We start from the raw sequence: 21161 nt of genomic DNA, 5'->3' as shown, positions 1-21161 counted from the left end.
GTAGGATCAAGAGGAAGTAACCAATCGGGGGAAAGCGGGGGGAAGCAAATTTTTTTTTTCTTCGTTTTTTGAAAAAACTTTGTTCACGAACATTATAGATTGGATGAAAATAAGAACATTTAGAAAAGACACTTCGTGATGAATGTTATTATTTTGGCGGGAAAACGCTCGAATAAGTAATATATAACAATTATCGTGTTTTTCGAGCGTATGTTGAGGTTTTAGACATTAGAGTTTAAATATTAGGGTTTAGATATTAGGGTTTATATATTAGGGTTTAGAAATGCAGGGTTTAGGGTTTAGATTTAGAGTTTAGATTTAGGATTTAGATTGAGTTTTTAACACGAACGGTTTAGAGTTTAGGGTTTAGGGTTTAGAGTTTGGTGTTTTGGGTTTATTGAATAAACCCAAAACACCAAACCCTAAACCCTAAACCCTAAACCCTAAACTCTAAATCGGGCTAAATTTTACTTCACAAAACATGCAAAAAAAACGTTAACATTCTTCACGAACAATATTATCTTGAATGTTATTTTTGTCGATCGTTTTCCCGCCAAAATAATAACATTCATCACGAAGTGTCTTTTCTAAATGTTCTTATTTTCATCCAATCTATAATGTTCGTGAACAAAGTTTTTTCAAAAAACGAAAAAAAAAAATTTGCTTCCCCCCGCTTCCCCCTGATTGGTTACTTCCCCATTGATCATGCCCATATATATATATATATATATATATATATATATATATATATATATATATATATATATATATATATATATATATATATATATATATATTTTATAATAAGTATCATTAATCTATTTAACTCTATAATTTAATTTAATTTTAATTGTTCCCTAATTGTTTTATAGTTTATAAAAATGACACATTTTATTTATTACTCGCAGTTTAATATTTAATGTATAACAGAAATGCATAAACTTTACTTAACATGTCGGTTAAAAGTTTACTATTCGGTCAACGTTTTATTCGAGCAAATTTACACTTAAAAATAGTACACAGAAAACTGTAAGGGCATTTTAGTCAAACTAGAAGTGGAAAAGTGAGAGTCGTTATATACAGCATACATAATAATATAATATGTTTTATTTAATTTAATTTAATTTAATTATTTATATGTGGCTGTTAGAAATTTCTTACGTATTTTTATTACGAAACGAGCACTTACCGCTTCACAGAGCACAGTCCGTCGGGTTATAACCAAACAATCAATCAGATTTTATAAGAAAATGGCGGGAAAGTTCTTAAAAAGAGAAATGGAGGCACAACCAAAACCACCGTCGTCGTCGGAAACATCAGTTTGCTGGCGAAAGGAGCTTGATACAAACCTCAAGAGGCTTCAATCTCTTTTGTTTGGTGCCGAAATCGCAATCGAGAAGCGAGATTATAATTACGCTCAACTGCTGTCGCTTCGTCTCATCGGTTTCCTGGATTCTCACTCCGTAACGGATGTCGATGAAGCATTTATTCGTCCGATTAGCCGTGAAACCCTAACGAAACTCGAATCCGCTACTCAATCGCTGATTCCAGAGTCTGATCGGTACATATATGTCTATATCTATTTATCTATACATGGAACGTATTATGTGTAAACCTAATTATTGAAGCTAGCTTGACTACTGAAATTTGTGCGTTTACTTTGTTGCTACTGATACTTTTTAATTTTACAATCTCTGATTATCGTATATATATTGACTATTGTCAATCTGATTTCAAGCTATGGTAGAAGTAAATGTAGACATGTAGTTAGGAAGTGTTTACTAAATTTATGTAACTAAGATCTAGATTTTAGCTCTTCAGTTTCATTTAAGTATTTTAGTTTCTTATGTTTATTTATGTGTGGTGTCACTACAGTCAAGCGTTTGAGCAAGCTGGTACAGATGCTGGATTTGTTATTCGCAAGCAAGGGGATATCAAAATTGAGAAAATCAAGCAATCAAAGTATTACAAAGCTCTTGTCCGGCAAGGAAATAAGGTACTGCATAGCGATAGATGTTTATTCTCTTGCATAATTGGACGTTTTTACTCTGTGCATATGCTATATAGCCTTTGTAATGTTTTTATGATATAATCGCTTCCTCTATATCTTGCTGTTGTAATCACCAGTTCAGATATAGGGCAGGGATGTGTTCTATTGTTGAATTGCAGTACCATAAGTTCGATCAATCTTTTTTGTTTAATGATGAGAATTTATGTTAGGGCGATGAACTTGGAAAGCAGGAAGATATCAGTGGCAAGACTTCAAAAAGTCCTTTACATGGAAAATCAACAACTATGTACGGAGGATTATCAGGAAAAAGTAGAAGTATCAATAACAATTATCTCAACTCGGGAGGAAATTTTTCTACACATGTTAATGTTGATGAAGAAAGAACAAATGGAAATAGCTTGTTGAGATCCAAACGAACTCACATGGAAATCAGTAGCCCAAGGAATGAAAAACTCTTGTCTCCATTAAGCAACAATGAAACTGATGGTGGTGCCATTGGCAATAGTTTTGTTACTGCTAGGACAAAATTGGTATTCTTCTATACTTTTCTTATAACCTTGTAACTGTTATTCTGTTTACCTTAGAAGAGAATAATTTGTAGGCTTCTTTGACAAGTGTTATTGGTGTATTTATACAACAGGAAATGGATGTTAGGCAAAAGAGAGGGTTGACTGGATCACCAAATCCCTCAGTTTCCCCACAAAGTGATGGAGGTAATCGAGGTTATGGTGTTAAATCCTATGGATCACGTCGTGGATTACGTGGTTTTGTGCCCCCTATTAAGTCCAATGGAAATAATACTGGTAATGTAATGTCACGTGCAACAAAGGGTGATGATACACTAGATGACTCAACAAAAAGATGGTATGTTCAGTATGTGTTTATAACTACAGAAAGCAATATTAAACACCATTCTTAAATCCTGATAAATTATATTGTTAGTTTTGGTAACGTTTTTAAGCACAGTTCACTGTATGATTTCAGTATGGATATGCTATGTGGCCCTGATGGTGAGCTACCAGAGAAGTTAAGGAATTTAGAGCCTCGACTTATTGAGCATATTAGTAATGAGATAATGGACCGAGATCCCAATGTTCGTTGGGATGATATTGGTATTAATGATTCTTGGATGTTTTTAGTTATATTGATATTATAAGCTTTTAGTTACTTGAACAATATTTTAATATGTTGTCTGTTTTGCAGCTGGGTTGCATCATGCAAAGAAATGTGTAACTGAGATGGTCATATGGCCTTTATTACGGCCTGATATATTTAAAGGGTGTCGTTCTCCAGGACGAGGGCTTCTTTTATTTGGTCCCCCAGTAAGTGATATATATGATGTATTGGTTAGTATTAGAGGTGGCAGATTTGACCCATCTATATATTAATAAGTTTATTCATATTATCCCTTATGTGTCAAATGGGCCAAAGTCATCCAAGTTCTATCTATAATTGTAAAAACCAGTGAAAGCATTCTCTTTAAAAACTATATTAATATTTAATATTATTATTGAAAGAATGTAGTTTTTATAAAGTCATATGTGATACCCTCAATTAAATTCAAAAAAAAGTGGTTACAAAAGTTCTTCGGGAACTACTAAACTGACTTTAATCAGTACCCATTTCTCTTTAAAACAGTGCAAAATTTACATCCCATTGACCTGTCACCAACTTGGTATATCGTATTAAGTATTACTTATTTGTTCTGTTTGTATTTATATTTATTGGTTTAGGGAACAGGTAAAACAATGATAGGTAAAGCTATTGCTGGAGAGGCAAAAGCAACTTTTTTCTACATATCTGCGAGTTCACTAACAAGCAAATGGGTAACTATTAATTCTTCTAGGGCACTGATACGTAAAACTACACATAGATTAGGTTCATATGATATATGTACTAGAAGCTGTAGACGCTGAGAGAGAGGATCTTAGAATCAACCTAACACGATCTAGAGGCGGAATAACAATAGAAAGAGCTTAAACAGATATCTATGGGTTTTCGGGTTCGTACAAGTCAAACCAAGACTAGATCTTGATAAACACGAAGCCTAGACTGACATTCTGTGGTATTTGGACATGAAGATTGAGAGAGACTCGACCAAGAAGTGTTTTTCGTGTGTGTGTGATGTGCTGAGTTGTTAACCAAATTAATGAAGATTAATTTGGCTTAAATACCTCAGTTCCTATGTCGGTCGACAGTGAATGGTCAGTCGGCCGACTGTCGAGTAATATTACGAATTATATTTAAACGTTTACAAATATAAAATAACACATCGACAATCAACGTTTAACAATATTACAGGTTACAACATGATCGAATAAAACGTTAAAGTTCATGGAACTAGGGATTACAAAATATGCACTAACAAACTCCCCCTAAGACCTAGTTCCTCATAAGTCTTCGATCTGCTTCAATCTCTGTACGGATCTGTAACCATATTGTTCAAATAGCAAACCTTTGCAACACGAATGTACTGTTGTGCTTGAACTCTATTTTCTGGCCTGTACAGCATCCGATTGTAGTACAATGTGAAGATGTCAGCTTCACAGCAATTTCTCAACCAAACGGGATCTAAAACCCGTATCGAGTCTGTCTCATCTTCCTTCAATTTGTCCAAAACGATGACTGCCTCCTCTGAGCGTTCATCGTAGTACCACCAGTGAAAACGTGGGCTAAAGTTCTGCGGCATTTTCATCACAGGAACCTTTCTCATATAATTTACTGGCTTGTATTTGACAATCTTTCTTCGTTCGCCCGTTTTCTTGTTTGTTCGATAAGTGATCGTGGGAAATTGAGGGCCGAATCCCTCAAAGTTCTTTGACAAGTACGAGTGTCTTATCTTCTTGCAGACAATATTAGGAATTCCGTCATAATCCCTATATAACATTTTGAGCCTAGCCACCTGCATAAATTCAAAGTACGGTAGAGACGTGAACTCGTATCCATGTTTGATGTAATCCACTCCGTACTCCTTCTTTATTGCGTATATATTCAACTCTTTAATGTAGGCCCACGCAATTATTTTTCCTTTAGCCAAAAGATTCGCCGGTCTATTAATGTAATTCATCCATTCAGGTTCCGGCGCTGGCTTCTCACAATATTTTCTGATCCTCAACAGGATCTTCCACTCAGCTTCTAGAACTTCTATCTTTTCTTTATTTATCTTGACCGGTAGAAACCCTGGAGGCAAATCTTCGGTCTTTTCTTTTTCTTCGCATTTACGGTTTAGAAGCTCTTCATTCATTTTGAAGTAGTCTTGAAATGTAGGTAGATTTTTATCGTTATTACATTCGTACTCTGGAAAATCACCTATTGGTTCATCTTCAATAATTACTTCATCAAAATCTTTGTCGTTTTCATTACTTACGACAATTTCCTCAAAATCATCACTAGAATCGTAACGATTCTCAAAAGATGAGCTAGCAGTTGCGTCAGCTGAAGTACTTGCTTGTTGCTCTTGACGCACTAGCTCGGCCTGCTCCTCAGCGCTTAGATCCGGCGGGATCTCCCCTTCTTCTAAATCATCAAATACAACTGAGTGATTCAGACGATCCTGCTTTGCCAAAAAATCACGTAAAGAATAATCAATATTTAGAGGAATTACTGACAGTGGGTTCTCGCTTGTGCCTTTAGCAATATCCAAACCTAGCTCATCCTCGCCTTGATCGTTAAAATTACCAAAGTCTATATCCTCCTCGAGATCAACAACCTCAATATCGAAATTATTTTCCCACTCAAGCACCTTCGAAAGTGCCTTGTTCGCTGTAGTCTCAGCCTTTACAATCAGCAAATTCTGAGCATCAAACTTAGTTTGTAACTTCTTCAATTCAACCTGTTGATCTTCAACCTGCTTGGTCAGTTTGGCAATCTCAGCATCCTTTCTTCTCTCTCGTTCATCAGCTTTTTCTTTAAACTTTTCAAATTCAGAAGCCATATTGACAACCTTCTCACTTAATATAGAAACCGCAGCATCTTGTGTAATAGCAGTCGTGGATGCAGCAGCATGAACTCCTGTATCAGTTTCAGCACGTGTTTCTTGAGTAGCAGCAGCTGAAGGTTGTCGTTGTGGTTGTGATTGCTGTGATTGTCGCTGTTCAGTAGCGGAGGACGACTCAGTCCTTTTTGCCTTCTTAATGAATCTTATGAGCCTCTGCTTCGGCTTTGTTGTAACCGAAGGACCCTCAGATTGTTTTCGCTTTCTCAGCTCGAATTGATCAGGGTCAAGGTCATCTCCTTCATCGTCTTCATCAACCAGTATCTGTTCAATTGGAACAACTGGCGGTGGCTGATTAACCTCTTGATCGTCTTCACCAACTGCGACGATATCATCTTCATTACCAGACGTACTGTTCTCATGACGACAGGCAGCACCTGGTGGACATACATAGTTTTCATTTGCGAGGTGGCCAACCAATCTCTTGAATGGTTCATCCGGACCTCTCTTTTGCTTGACTCGATTGAAAGTCAAATCGTTCAGATGATTCAGCTTAATCTCATCCTCCCAAACCTTATTCAAACCTTGCACTTGCTTTTCAATCATCACCTGCAAGAACCTAGGAAACATTAAGTGGCTCTTCTTTTTCACGTTCACCAACATGCTTCTGAAAATTACTTCGGAGAAGTTGAAGTCCGCATGAAGAACTAGTGCTGCAAACATTGAGCTATAAGTCTCATTCAGCTCATCAAAACCGCCTACCATTGGATTCATGCATCTCAACAACACCAAAGTTAGGTATTTGTATTGATGACAGAATCGAGTTCTCTTAACAGCTCCTTTCATTGGATCACCAGAGTATCCACATCTTACTAGACACCTTCGGACCTTAGTTCTATTCAGTGTGACTGGCATAGAATCATTATCTGGAAAACCTAAGTCTTCACGAACTGTCTGTGCCGAGATCTTTACAATTGTACCACCAACGCTGCTTCGTATTACCTTTCTTCCTTGTTCAGTGACGATAGAAGCATTGTTCCAGAATTCTCGTTGGTGTGAGTAGTATGCCTTGCATTCTAGAGTTATTGCAGTATGAATCCTGGACCTTTTCAAGAATTTGATAATATCAACGAAGCCTTCCTTTGCTTCAGGTCCTTCCTCGTTTAGACATGCCTCTGGATTGGCATTTTCGCTTGCCGTCAGGCCTGGAAGATTCTTGGACAGAATCACCTCTTCCTCATGTACATCTTCGTTCACTGGACTACCTAGTTGAGCCATTTATTCTGCTATACAAACATATATACAATAATCGAAAAGCGTTAAATCGAAAAATTTAAAAAAATACAGGAAACAACAGTCGGTCGACATACAATGTAAGTCGGTCGATTTTCAAGGACAGTCGATCGACATACAGGTAAATCGATTGACTTATAAAGTCGGCCGACATACGCTAAGTCGGTCGATTTTCAAGGACAATCGGCCAACTGATTAAACGAAGCAAAACGCAGATCTAAACATAAATTCTTCGATTTTATGGTGTTTTGACTCAATCAAAGTCTAATACATGTACAGAGGAGGCCGATTAACATTATCTATTCAACAATTACCAATTACAGGTCCTAAACACTACACATTGAATCGAAACAGAAACGTAAACACGAAAACTTCAATAACTTTCGATTTAAAAAGAATTACCTAGATTGGTTAACGGTGCTGGAATCACAATTCAAAGATGTATACGAAAAACACGATCAAAAACTCTTCCTTGCAAAATTCGAATTTTTGGTAAATCAACACAATCGCACGAGATAAAGAAAATCGGCCGTCTGAGGCCTTTTTATACTCAGCTCGACAATCGGTCGACTTTGGTGTTATGTCGACCGACATATGTGACAATCGGTCGATACACGTGACAAACGACCGACATATGTAACAAACGTCCGACATATGTAACAAGCAAGTAAGTCGGTCGATTTTTGTTCAATGTCGACCGACTTATAGTACAAAATCGGTCGACTGTCTCCTCCTAATTAAAAAATTATTTTTCGATACATAACCCCCGATAATTCCCTCTATTCACATCCACTGGCTGATTTTACACGCAAAAAATTTTCGTTTTGAAGACTTTAACAAGTTTATGATTTGAGATGTGTAGTTCGTTTCTTTTTGACGTCGAGACACTATTTGTAACTTCAAGGAAATATACACATATTCTCATAAGCAAACAAATAAAATGTTTTTGTATTTTTCAAAATAAATATCAACACACTGAAAAATCTTTTTGTAGTTTTTAGGATTTTAAAACATTTCACAATAACAATGCAAATGAAGTACAATTTATGTCAGAAAGTCAATGATCAAGGTTAAGAAAGATCCAAGATTGTATGGCATAAAACATGTTATTTACAGGAAGCAGTTTCTGTAAGTCATAAACCTAAAGAAGCTAAATTATCAAAATGTATACATGTTCAATTAACATTCAGGCAACAGTATGTACACAAAATTTTACAAGTAAAAGCAAACAATAACAGAGAAAAGATTTTAACATGGTTTCTAGATTCATTAAACATTTACTGAGTTTCCTCTTAGACATTTTGATGATCAAGTTAATTAATTACATTAACATATTGCTATGTTAGATTCAATCATTGACTTAGACATCATTTGAGATCGCACGATTTATTAGGTAGTCAATTGAGCACAAGTCTATTGACGCTTTCCGTTACCACAAGCACATACGATAGGTCTAATTGAACAGGAAGATTCTCATAGTAATTTTGGAATATCCCTGTCAGCCATTAGCTTCTATCGTAACGTATACTTTTCAATTCATATGATTCTGATGGATCTCATAGTATATTCAATATTCTATCAATCGTGCAATCAACCAACTGCTATCAATCTCATTCCTTCTTTATTATTAAAGTTATTGGAGGAAACGGAATGAAAGACGTAGCTTTCTTAATAAGTGAGAATTCAGAATATCTCTCTGAAAACATCTTTCGCTGTCTAGGCCTTAATGGGTACAGTCCCATATCACAGACAATGATAATAAGTCCAATAGAATGGTTTTGTTGAAGTATGAATGATTTAAGTTCTTCTTGGTAATCTTCACACTCATTTGTATTCTTGCAAAGACTTCTCTTCTTGATTTCATCATTATCTTAACCTTGATATTTTCATCTTCCATGATTTCACTTTTGTTTTCATGATATAATAACTTGATATGCAATGTGCCTTTTTTTTTTTTTTTTAAACAACACATTGCAGTCTTGACTTTGATTTAGTTCTCGAATTGACTTCCTTGCGATGAAGATCTCTTTTCTTCATTTGTGTATCAATTAACTTAAATCATTCATTCATGGACTGTCTGTAATATAGAACCACACTTTTCAACCCGTTCACAGGAAAGACACTCTTATTGAGATAAACTTACTATTTTGGAGTTTAGGTACGATTCAAGAATTAAAGTTTGATAGAAGTCGGTATGCATAGTCAATTAGAACATTTTCAACGCTTATTGATCGCTTGAATATCCCAATTAGTCGTGAGACTCAATGGTGCAGCAATTTGGAATTTGCTTGGGGATATTCTACATCATGTGTTTCTAGATTATACGTCATGATAGGGGATACCCTCACCTTTTGTTGATTTCCTCAACAATTTTCTTTAAAGTATGCACCTGTGGTAATTAAGTGACTACCCTCAACCGCTGTAAACCTTTCCATGAGTTCCTTATCAAGATATTTACATGATTGTGATTATGATCATCTCATTCTATGATTAAGTCCGTATCCCATTTTTATATAGATCAAACTCGTTTTTTTTTTTTTTTTTTTTTTTCTGAATATCTGATGTTGCATTCATTACTCCCCCTAAAATACGAAAAATCTAAAATCTTTTTGGTTTTTGGATTTTAAACACACAGAAACAATCAGAAAGAAAAGAAATATAACCACACAGTATATACAGCTATGCAAGCAGAACACATAAAATGAAGTTACTCGTTGGTCTCTTCGTCAGGAACGACATCTGACAATATTTTGACACTTAACTCAGTTAACAAGAAATCAAAACGCGGTTTATCAAAAGCTTTTGTGAAAAGATCAGCCCTTTGCGTAGTTGTGCCAATTTGGATAACATCAATTAGCCTTTTCTCATAACAGTCTCGAATAAAATGATATTTAATCCCTATGTGTTTGGTCTTAGAGTGATTCACAGGATTTTTCGTAACAGCTATGGCAGCAGTATTATCAACAAAAATAGGAGTGTTAGAAATATGCAAACCGTAGTCACGAAGCTGCTGTTGTATCCACACAACCTGAGATGCACAGCTTGCTGCAGCAATGTATTCAGCTTCACAAGTGGACAAGGCCACTGCTGTCTGCTTCTTGCACTGCCATGTAACTAGTCTGATTCCAAGGAATTGACAACCTCCTGATGTTGACTTAAAATCTTTCTTGCATCCACCATAGTCGGAATCACTATAAGCCGTCAGTACAAAATCATTATCACAGGGATACCATAGGCCCAAATTCGGAGTTTGCTTTAAATAACGCATAATCTTTTTCACCACAAGCAAATGATGTACATTCGGATTTGCTTGATAGCGAGCACATAAACAAACTGCGAACATGATATCAGGGCGAGACGCTGTTAGATACATCAACGAACCAATGATGGCTCTATATAAGGTTTGATCAACCTTATCACCTTCCTTATCCGGTGTAATCCCGTGATTCACCGATAGCGGCGTCCTTGCAGGACGCTCATCTTCCATTTTGAATCTTTTCAGAATATCTGATACATATTTTGTCTGATGTAAAAAGATACCCTGATTTGTTTGTACAACCCGAATACCAAGGAAGAATTTGATAGTTCCCATTGAACTCATCTTGAACCGTTTCTGCATTACCTCCTCAAAATCATCCACCATCGTCTTATCTGTAGATCCAAAGATAATATCATCCACGTACACCTGTACTAGCATTATATGCTTGCCCTTTTCTTTGATGAAAAGTGTCTGATCGATTACACCTCTTCTGAAACCATTATCAATCATATAGTTGGACAACGTACCATACCACGCTCTTGGAGCTTGATGAAGCCCATACAGTGCTTTTTCTAGACGATATACCTTTTCTGGAGAGTGTGGATCTGTAAAACCCGATGGTTGTTTAACAAACACGGTCTCATTGAGAGTCCCGTACAAAAAGGCGCTTTTGACATCCATTTGATAGACCTTGAAGCCTTTAAAAGATGCGAATGCCAAAAATATTCGAATTGCCTCAAGTCTAGCCACTGGTGCAAATACTTCATCATAATCTATATCAGGGATCTGCTGATATCGCTTCACAACCAATCTAGCTTTATTTCGAATTACAATACCTTGCTCGTCTTTTTTATTCTTCCATACCCATCGAAGCCCATAAGGTTTGCAACCATGAGGCGGAGTCACTAGTTTCCATACTCCTAAATGCTTGAATTGCAAAAGCTCTTCTTGCATGGCATTTACCCAATCATCATAAAGAAGAGCTTCCTCAACAGAATTTGGTTCAATTTGACACACAAAGCATGAATATGCATGTAAGAAGAGTTTGCCTGACCTATTTAGTGAAGAATAGAAAGCTTGCATAACATTCTCAGTTGAAGCTTTCTGATTTTCAGACGTTGAGGCATCATTTGATGGTGCTCCAGAAACTCCTTTCGAATCAACAATAAAATCATCTAAGTGTCGAGGTAGGACAACTGTTCGTGATGATCTACGAACACCTTCAGGTTCTGGTTGTTCTTCCTGAACTTCTACATTTTGTGGCAGATTATGAACACTTTCGCCACTGTCTATAGGTTGTGACTCCTCTTCAGAATCAGATCCATCATAAGATGGATCATCTTGATAATCACCGGATTCTTCATCATCTTGAACAAGTTGTTGTTGCGGCACTGGGTGATGTTGTGGTGCCGTTTGAGATTTCGGAACCATTTGTGATGGAGACGTCTGCATTTCATTCAGTAATCTTGCAATAACTTCATCATCAGTAGCAACAGACGGAAGACCAAAAGAATCAAACAAATTTTCATAATCAAACTGCCATGAAAAACCTTTCCCAGCAGGAATAGCAGCATTTCTTTGAACATCTACTTCGAAATGTTCTTCAACACGTTTAGATACAGTGTTGAAAATTCTTTTGTTTGGATTCCCATAACCAAGAAATATACCAGGAACAGCCTTAGGATTAAATTTTCCTCCAGTATCTCGTATCATGATTGAACACGGTGCACCAAAGGGTTCGAAATGTTTAATGTTAGGCTTCCTTTTATGTAGCAATTCATAGCAAGTCTTTCCATGTCTCTTGACTACTAACAATCGGTTCATTGTATAACATGCTGTAGCCACAGCTTCACTCCAGAAGTTAACTGGTAAACTTGAGTCGGCTAACATAGTTCTCGCAGTTTCAATTAACGTTCTGTTACGTCTTTCAGCAACACCATTTGATTGCGGAGTATAAGCTGGACTGAACTGTTGTTGAATGCCTTTCTCATTGCAGAAACTCTCCATCTGCTGATTCTTGAATTCAGTACCATTATCTGTTCGAGTCTTCCTAACCTTTAACTTGTACAAAGATTCCAGCTTCAAAAACAACAACTTTATATTGTCAAACGTGTCAGACTTCTTCTTTAACATCACTACCCAAGAGTATCGTGAGTATTCATCAGTCACTACCAAACAATATGAATCTCCAGAGATGCTTGTTCGATTAATCGGACCAAAGAGATCCATATGTAACAACTCTAGAGGAACAACAATTGAATGATGTTTCTTTGTTGCATGTGACTTTTTAGTCTGTTTCCCTTTCTTACACGGAAGACATCCTTCAGGAATTTGAAAACTCTTAACATTTACTCCCTCAATCATATTATTATGAACAAGATTGTTCATCTTTCTCAAGCTCAAATGACCCATACGCTTGTGCCATGAAATTGATTCTTGTTCTGTAGCTTTGGATATGAAAGCTTGATGACCTGTTGCAGCTTTAACATGGGCTGTTGACATATCCAAAATATACAAATCTTTATTTCTGGGAGCTGTCATAAGAATCATCTCTTCCGGTATTACATACTCTTTCTTCAAAATGTAGCATCTTTGATCATCAAAGGCAACCTTATGCTTTTTATCTGCTACTTGCGAAACTGACAGCAGATTATTTGACATCTGCTTCACAAAATTCACTTTATCAAAACTAACATTAGCATTAGCAATCACACCCTGAGCTGTAATAAAACCTCCTTCATCTCCTGCAAAAGAAACAGGTCCTCCATTTACTGATTTGACATTAGAAAGTAAGGACATATTTCCTGTCATGTGCCGGGACGCCCCACTATCAACAATCCAGGTATTTCTACTCGGATCGTAGGCGACCTGCACAACAAGAAAAGAAGTTAGTTTGAGATGGACACCCATGCCCGAATGGCAGTGGGTTTCCCATCGACACCAATAACTTGCACATCCATCCATTGATCCTTTGATCCCGATGGATCATTGGACTTGTCAACAACCTTTGTCTCGGTTTTAGGCTTCCAAACGGTACGTTTACCAACAGATTTCTCATAATAGTCATTCATTTGAAAAATTTTATTCACACCTGACTGTACCCTTGTGGATGAATTAGCAATAGAATTTGACTTTGGTTTATAAAAACCTTTTGAACTATTACTTGAAGTACCTATGGAACTGGAACTAGAAGCATAGTGTGTAGTTTTCTTTTCAGTGTCAGATTTTCTTTTTGGTGTTTTCCAACGCTGTTGACAGTTAACAGCACAGTGACCCTTTTTCCCACATTTATTACAGTTTTGAGTTTCTTTTGTACGTGTTTTTGAACTCAGATGCTTATTGGGAAAAGACTGTTTCATGGGTGGCATAGGCTTCTCAACATGATGTTTCAAGCCTGGTCGACGGTTAGGATGCACATATTTAGGCACATTGTTAGTATTAGGGCTCCTTTTATTAAATAGTTCTTCAGGTGCTTGTGTAAGAACATATTCTTTATCTAGGTTGAGTCCCTGCTGATACTTGACAGGTGTCTGAAATATTTTCTTTCCATTAGCGTTCCTAGAGTTTACTTGTTTTCTAGGTGTGGGTTGTCCGCTTTCACTAGCCTTACTAGCATTCAATGGATTTTTCAGGATAGTAATTGGTTTGGATTTTGGTGTCACAAACTCTGAAACTTTTTCATACTCTGAATCAGATTTACTGTCCTCAGCTAAGTATTCAACAATCGGCTTAGTGCTGTCTGATTTTTCATTCTCTACAGGCTTAACACTTAGGATTTCACTAAGGCAAGAATCAGAAGGTTTATTAATGTACTCATTCCTAAGAGGAGGAGGACACTCTTTATAACCTAAACCCTTTTTACCATCATTCTTGTTATAGACAGTATAGTCAATGACATATGACATTCGCTGCCAAGTGTCATTTCTAGCCTTTTCTGACTCATACTTAATCTTAAACTCTTCCTTTTCTCTCTTAGCACATTCAAGTTGATTTAAGTACATCATTATGGCCTTTTGGTCACCTGAAATTGTAGCTCTTAAATCATGAACTTGATTTTCTAGAGTTTTGATTGTCTCCCTGAATTCCTTTTTATTGTTAAACTGAGTTAAATTAGTCTCGTATAGGCCTTTTACCTCAAGATAAGCCGCTTTAACAATTCTAAGTTCCTGTTTTACTTCGGGACAGTATATACATCCTAAGGGGATATCATTCAGTTTAGAAACTATGGATTCAAGTTTAGCAATTTCTAACTTATGATCAGCACAATCGTTACATACCAAAGGAAATTCAGTTTGTACCATAGAGTCACTTGATGTGTTTGCCATGAACGCATACTGCTTTTCTTCAGTCTCTGATTCAGGTTCAGATTCTGAACTAGAACTGGAACAGTCAGAATTATTCAACTCAACTGAAATCTTGACATCATCTATTACAATAGTTTCTCCATCTGATGAAGACGAACTACTGTAATCCGTCCATACATCGCCATCATTGTGCATTGCGTATTTGAACTTCTCATACACTCTCTTGTTAAGAACACCTCTTCTAACATATCTGATCATTGCATAAGTTCGCTCAATTCTTGCTTCCATCTTGCAGATGTAACACATGCATTCATTCGCAGTACCAAGACAACCAGCTTTCTCTCTTTCTTGTTTCTCACTTTCAGTTTCTTCTTCGGTCTTAGGCATTCTAGCAACGTTAGCATGATTTTCATCATCAGCAAATACTGTCCAATCACAACCTTCGTCTGAATATGTTGCAATTAAGCCTTTTGCTTTATCATTTCTGATAGTATCACCGCTCGTTGTTTCAACTGGCACATTAACCTTTGTCTTATTATACTGATTGTGAAATGGGTTGTGAAAACCAGTTTTCTGTGGCCTGGTACATGTTCTTTTGAAGTGTCCTAACTCATTGCAATTAAAACATCTCACTTTTGACATATCAAAACCTAACTTAGTATCTCTAGTAACACCTAAGCTCTGTTGACCTGTCCTTTTCAAAAATTTCTTCGCTCGTCTAATCACACTACCCATTGCCCAGAGGATATCCATCTTTTCAAGTTCATCCTCATCAATCTGCTCATAATCTTCTGCTTCTAAATGAGCATTACCAATTTGACCACCAACCATTTCATTATAAGAATTAACTACCAAAGCAACTAAAGCCATATCTTCCTCTACAACTGAAAGGGGCCTAGTTCTTAAATTCTCAGTGTTGAGAACTACAGTTTTTGGCTCCTGTCTAATGGTGGACTGATTTGTACTACTAGGCTTATTTACTTGGGTTGGAAACATCACATTTTGAGCAGGTTGTGATCTATTTACAGCACTCTCATTAGAAACAAACGCTGTTTGTAAGGGAGCATGAACATTGCTCAATCCAGAAGTACCAGCTTTGTAAATTATAGGACTCTGTTGACCCTCAAGACGTTTCTTCTTGGTTTCCATATCCAAGTCCTTTACCATCAATTTTGATGTGAATTTATCTAGGGTCAGTGATTCACCAGCAGACGAAGCTCTGTCTTCTATCTGTTCAATAAACGCATCCCACTTGTGTGGTAAACCATCTGTTAATTGTTTGATAGCTTTCAGTTCTGTAACTTCTACACCTAAGTTACCCAATTCAGAGACAAGATGACGATAGCGAATGATTGTCTCTTCTAACGTTTCATGACTTAGAGCAGCAAACCTTTTCCATTCACTTTTGATTACTTTAGCTTTCTTTTCACGATACGCCTTATTTCCTTCGACACCTATCTTAATAGCATTCCAAAGAGAATATGAAGTTAAGTGCATTTGATATTGATGATAAATATCACCGTCTAAACCCTGGGTCAATTGAGCATAACATCTACATTCTAAGGCATATGTTTCTTTTTCTGTCACGCTATAATCTTCATACTTTTTACTATTACCATCAGTACCTAAAGGCTCTTTATATTCATGTTGTATCAAATCTCACATTCTAGGATCAAGGCCTCTAATGTAATTCATGAACCTAGCCCTCCATCTAATGTAATCATTTGTATTATCAAGTCTAGGAGCACGATTGGCACTGCCTGATTCACTATCAGATAGTAAAATGTTTTGAACGCCGGAAGTAATTGCCATTGCCTGATCAGACATTTTAAATTTTGATTAAGGTTGAATCTGATCCTAAGTCGGTCGACTGTTGGTGACAGTCGGTCGATGAACAGATACAGTCGGTCGATGAACAACTACAGTCGGTCGACTGTCAATGATTACTTGGTCGAAGTTCTGTTTACATTTAGGCAAATGGTAGTACTTTTTCAATCGGTCGATGTTCCTTCAATCGGTCGGTTTAGTACTTAAGTCGGTCGGTTTACAACTTAAGTCGGTCGGTTTATCATATGTCGGTCGGTTTAAAGACAATCGGTCGAACTAATGACAATCGGTCGAAATACACGAAAATCGGTCGATTGTCTCCTAAGTCGGTCGACTGTTCTTTCTTTCAGAGCCAGAATCAAAACCGAAGGTTTAACGTAAAAGTATACAAAATTCAATCCAAAACCAATTTTTTGACCCAAAAATATACCAAGAACTCGTTTAAAACAATTGATTCAGCAAGCCAAAGCTCTGATACCACTTTGTAGACGCTGAGAGAGAGGATCTTAGAATCAACCTAACACGATCTAGAGGCGGAATAACAATAGAAAGAGCTTAAACGAATATCTATGGGTTTTCGGGTTCGTACAAGTCAAACCAAGACTAGATCTTGATAAACACGAAGCCTAGACTGACATTCTGTGGTATTTGGACATGAAGATTGAGAGAGACTCGACCAAGAAGTGTTTTTCGTGTGTGTGTGATGTGCTGAGTTAACCAAATTAATGAAGATTAATTTGGCTTAAATACCTCAGTTCCTATGTCGGTCGACAGTGAATGACAGTCGGTCGACTGACCATGTCAGTCGGCCGACTGTCGAGTAATATTACGAATTATATTTAAACGTTTACAAATATAAAATAACACATCGACAATCAACGTTTAACAATATTACAGGTTACAACATGATCGAATAAAACGTTAAAGTTCATGGAACTAGGGATTACAAAATATGCACTAACAGAAGCTCTAATGTTGTCCTACTCTGTTCATGATCATATGATGATTACAAAAACATAATTATTATAATGATAAGTTTAAATCTACTGATTAATACAAATGAGGAGGTTGTGTGCAATGACCTGCTGGAGTTTTGACCCACTGGACCTGTTATACCCATAGTTAATATCTATTATTTATTATTAGATTCATTTGAGAGAAAACACCTGACGCTCCCACGGTGAATCATTTATATGTAAATGGGTCGAAATTGCTATCATATTTCACAACCTATTTGCTACAGGGTCTATATGAAAAGCTGCCAACTTATCTTTTTATATAGTTCATTGGTTTTAATATAGTAAAAGGGTTAAGTGGTTATTGTAGATTGGGGAAGGAGAAAAGCTAGTGAGGGCTCTTTTTGGAGTTGCCAGTTGTCGTCAGCCAGCTGTTATATTTGTCGATGAAATTGATTCACTTCTGTCCCAGGTATGTATGATTCTGAATCTTGAACAAGGAAATGCAATCATAATCAAAAAAGTAAACGATTTTCATTGAAATACTCTAAACCGTGACACCATGACCATGTAGTGATTCATTGCATGCTGCTGCTTAATGACCAATCAAATGTATCTGTTATCATTATATTAATGTTATAATTATATTTTTTAATTTTTAATTATAATATATAATAATTTATGATTGCATTGCAGAGAAAGTCAGACGGTGAGCATGAGTCAAGCAGGCGACTGAAGACGCAGTTTCTTATTGAAATGGAAGGATTTGATAGTGGAAGCGAACAAATTCTACTCATAGGTGTCGTAACCTAAAATTTTCTGATTCTATGCTTCTAATAGTTCCAACATTTGCAGTGCTTTTGTCTTTGCAACTTTCTGTGTTTTTTCTCGTTCAAGGCTCCTAATTAGCAAGTCTCTACTAGAGGTGGTAATTTATAAACTCGGTTACTTTAAATGGGTTGATATTCCTTAATAGTTCAAACAGGTAAAAGTAGCTTAGAAGAAAAATGGTTAAATGAGTTAGAAGTCACCCCAAGTATAAATGTATAATACTGATGCATTTAATTTCCCTATATGTTTTCCTTTTAAAATATTAATATTAAATATAAGCCATGATCGAGCCCGTCCAGTCTGATACCTCTAGATAAAAGGTTGCATACCATAGACTGATAGACAAGAAGTTTCCTACACAAAACATAAGCCAAGTGTCCATGTGATGCTTCAATATTCCCCAAACACCTTCTCAGTTGATCGTACAAGTTATGAGTAGTCTACAAACTGAACTTTTTGTGTAAAACCACTACTTATAAAATCTTGTATGTTTTCATCTGTTTCACCATTATACATTTGTTGATATATCTGGGCAGGAGCAACAAATAGACCACAAGAATTAGATGAGGCAGCTAGGAGGCGACTTACCAAGCGACTTTATATTCCACTTCCTTCATCAGGTGCAACTTTGAACTATTTAGTTCTACAATTCTTTGTACTTATTAGAGTTGCCAATTTCAATGCATCCAACAATAATTGGTTGGTTTCTGATGGGTTATCGATTAAGTAAATGTATGAAACAATGTAATGAATGAAACAATGATATTGAAAAGATGAAATTTAATTGATATTTAAATGTAAATTGCAAAATCAGATAGATAACCCCAATATTTCAGAGGAAACCTACTGCCCAAGCCAAAGGCCGAAGTTCTTAAAACAAGTAATTCCAAAATAAAAGATGCCCTCAACATGCTAGCACCACTACTATTTATTCCCCTCTAAAACAGAATAACTAATTGAGTTAATCCTAGCCCTCCATTAGATCTTCTGCACATGCTTCCTTTGATACACTTTCCATTCGGTGGGCTTGGGCTGCACTGAGTTGGGCTGGATGATGAAGGTAGTATACTGAGCTGTATCAGTTTCACTTTTATTTTATCCTCTAATGAGTTAATCTAAAGCAAAAAGTTTAAATTCCAAAGAAATTGGGCTGAACGTCATCGAAGGTGGCAAGGTGTATTCAAGTTTAGAAAACATTATAGATCCCCTTATTTAGCAAAAGTTGGTTTCTTATACTTTTTATATGATAGTTTATGTAGTAACATTGAGCACGTTATTTGAAAGTTTTTAAAGGTGTTTGACCAGCAAAAATAATTACTCGTTTTGGTCTGAACCGTTTTGACTTGCACATTTCATCACTTTCACTACTAATACGAGGCTAATCATATCGTTTGGGGTAAAGAAGCGAGAGCCTGGATAGTACGAAATTTGTTGGAAAAAGATGGGCTTTTTAAGCTTTCAACAGAGGATATTGATATCATCTGCAAAGAAACAGAAGGTATCTTAAATGTTACTTCCTTTCATTTTTTTTTTTTTTTTTTGTAATTATTGTTAATGCCGAATGTTTTTCATCTTTATTTGTTAATAGCATGGCTTATGTTACTTCTATTTTGACTTGTTTCAGGTTATTCGGGATCTGACATGAAGAATTTAGTCAAAGATGCATCCATGGGTCCACTGAGGGAGGCTTTGAAACAAGGCACTGATATCACTAAACTTCAAAAGGAGGATATGAGACCAGTTACTTTAGTGGTACGTGCATTGTTAGTGTTTTGTATACTTTTTTTTTTTTTTTTTTTTTTTTTTTTTTGAAAAGCAAGAAAATTTTATTGATAAGGAAATGATACAAAGATAATTGTATACTTTAGTGTTTTGTATACTTGCCTTTCCAGATATATAGATAACTCAATTGCTTATTGCTAAAGTTCATTTGGATGAAAATGATTTATACGAGTTCATCAACAAGCATTACAATCTTGATATTATGCAACTCAATCAAACTCCAACGAGCTTAAATAATCTGAGTAGTATAATTGATAGTTCGTTCACAATTTATGTCAAATATGTAATCGTAACCATCCAGGTTAACCTATAGAAGTGAAAATTACTGTATGTTATTACGAGTGTGATACTCAAAATAAAGAGAACTGGATTGGAGAAAGGGAGCGAACGATTATCAATTTTCACATGATGTATATATAACTTGCTGATTCTTAAAGAAGTAATAATAATGTATTTTGTCTTTTCTCTGTAGGACTTCAAGAATGCACTGAAAGAGGTGAGACCTTCTGTTTCTGTTAATGAACTTGACACGTATGTTCACTGGAACAATCAATTTGGGAGCATGGCCCCATCAAGCATGTAGTTTTGAAGCAAATAATAATTCACTTGTTAAGAACTCGAAGCGCACAAGTTTGAATCACGTTCTTGATCTGTAATGTTTGTTTATAGAAACTTATTACTCTAGTCATGTTGTGGTATTAAAGCCCACATGTTCAAATTTCAGCAGTATATGGTTGAGAATATGAAGGTCAGCTTCTTGTATGACTTAAACAGATGATTAACCAAACGAAATCACTTTGCATCACCTATGTCAAATGTCAAAGATATTACTAAAAGAATGACTTTCACTTGATGACTTGTTACTGTAATTTGTTTTCTTGTAGGTTGTAAATTGTAATTCACGTAAGATGTTTTTAGCGAGACACATTTCTTGTATTTGAAAGATGAAGATTGGGTCATGAAT

The 21161-nt window shown here is 36.1% G+C and overlaps 1 protein-coding gene across 2 annotated transcripts; it reads left to right on the top strand.

Moving 5' to 3' along the window:
• Positions 1-1220: 1220 nt before the first annotated feature.
• LOC139862335 (ATPase family AAA domain-containing protein FIGL1-like) lies at positions 1221-21015 on the top strand. 2 transcript variants are annotated; one of them, XM_071850930.1, is made up of 13 exons: positions 1221-1561; positions 1876-1996; positions 2221-2541; positions 2652-2875; positions 2996-3123; positions 3215-3333; positions 3745-3837; positions 17955-18056; positions 18281-18383; positions 18952-19035; positions 19818-19913; positions 20040-20167; positions 20670-21015. In XM_071850930.1, the coding sequence occupies exons 1-13, from the start codon at positions 1251-1253 to the stop codon at positions 20778-20780; spliced, it is 1941 nt and encodes a 646-aa protein (XP_071707031.1). In that variant the 5' UTR covers positions 1221-1250; the 3' UTR covers positions 20781-21015. The 2 variants fall into 2 exon arrangements, with proteins under 2 accessions (XP_071707031.1, XP_071707030.1); XM_071850929.1 differs by having other exon boundaries at positions 2978-3123.
• Positions 21016-21161: the final 146 nt, after the last annotated feature.

This window comes from Rutidosis leptorrhynchoides, chromosome 8, assembly GCF_046630445.1.
Source record: "Rutidosis leptorrhynchoides isolate AG116_Rl617_1_P2 chromosome 8, CSIRO_AGI_Rlap_v1, whole genome shotgun sequence".
NCBI lineage: Eukaryota > Viridiplantae > Streptophyta > Magnoliopsida > Asterales > Asteraceae > Rutidosis > Rutidosis leptorrhynchoides.
The sequence above is the reverse complement of the archived record's forward strand: the minus strand, read 5'-3'. Positions and strand labels throughout refer to the sequence as shown.

Bases quoted from the DNA above. Each gene is read 5' to 3' on its own strand.
- LOC139862335 (XM_071850929.1), top strand. From the start codon at position 1,251: ATGGCGGGAAAGTTCTTAAAAAGAGAAATGGAGGCACAACCAAAACCA. The intron at 1,562-1,875 runs GTACATATATGT...GTGTCACTACAG, and splicing joins CTGATTCCAGAGTCTGATCG to TCAAGCGTTTGAGCAAGCTG. The intron at 20,168-20,669 runs GTACGTGCATTG...TTTTCTCTGTAG, and splicing joins TGAGACCAGTTACTTTAGTG to GACTTCAAGAATGCACTGAA.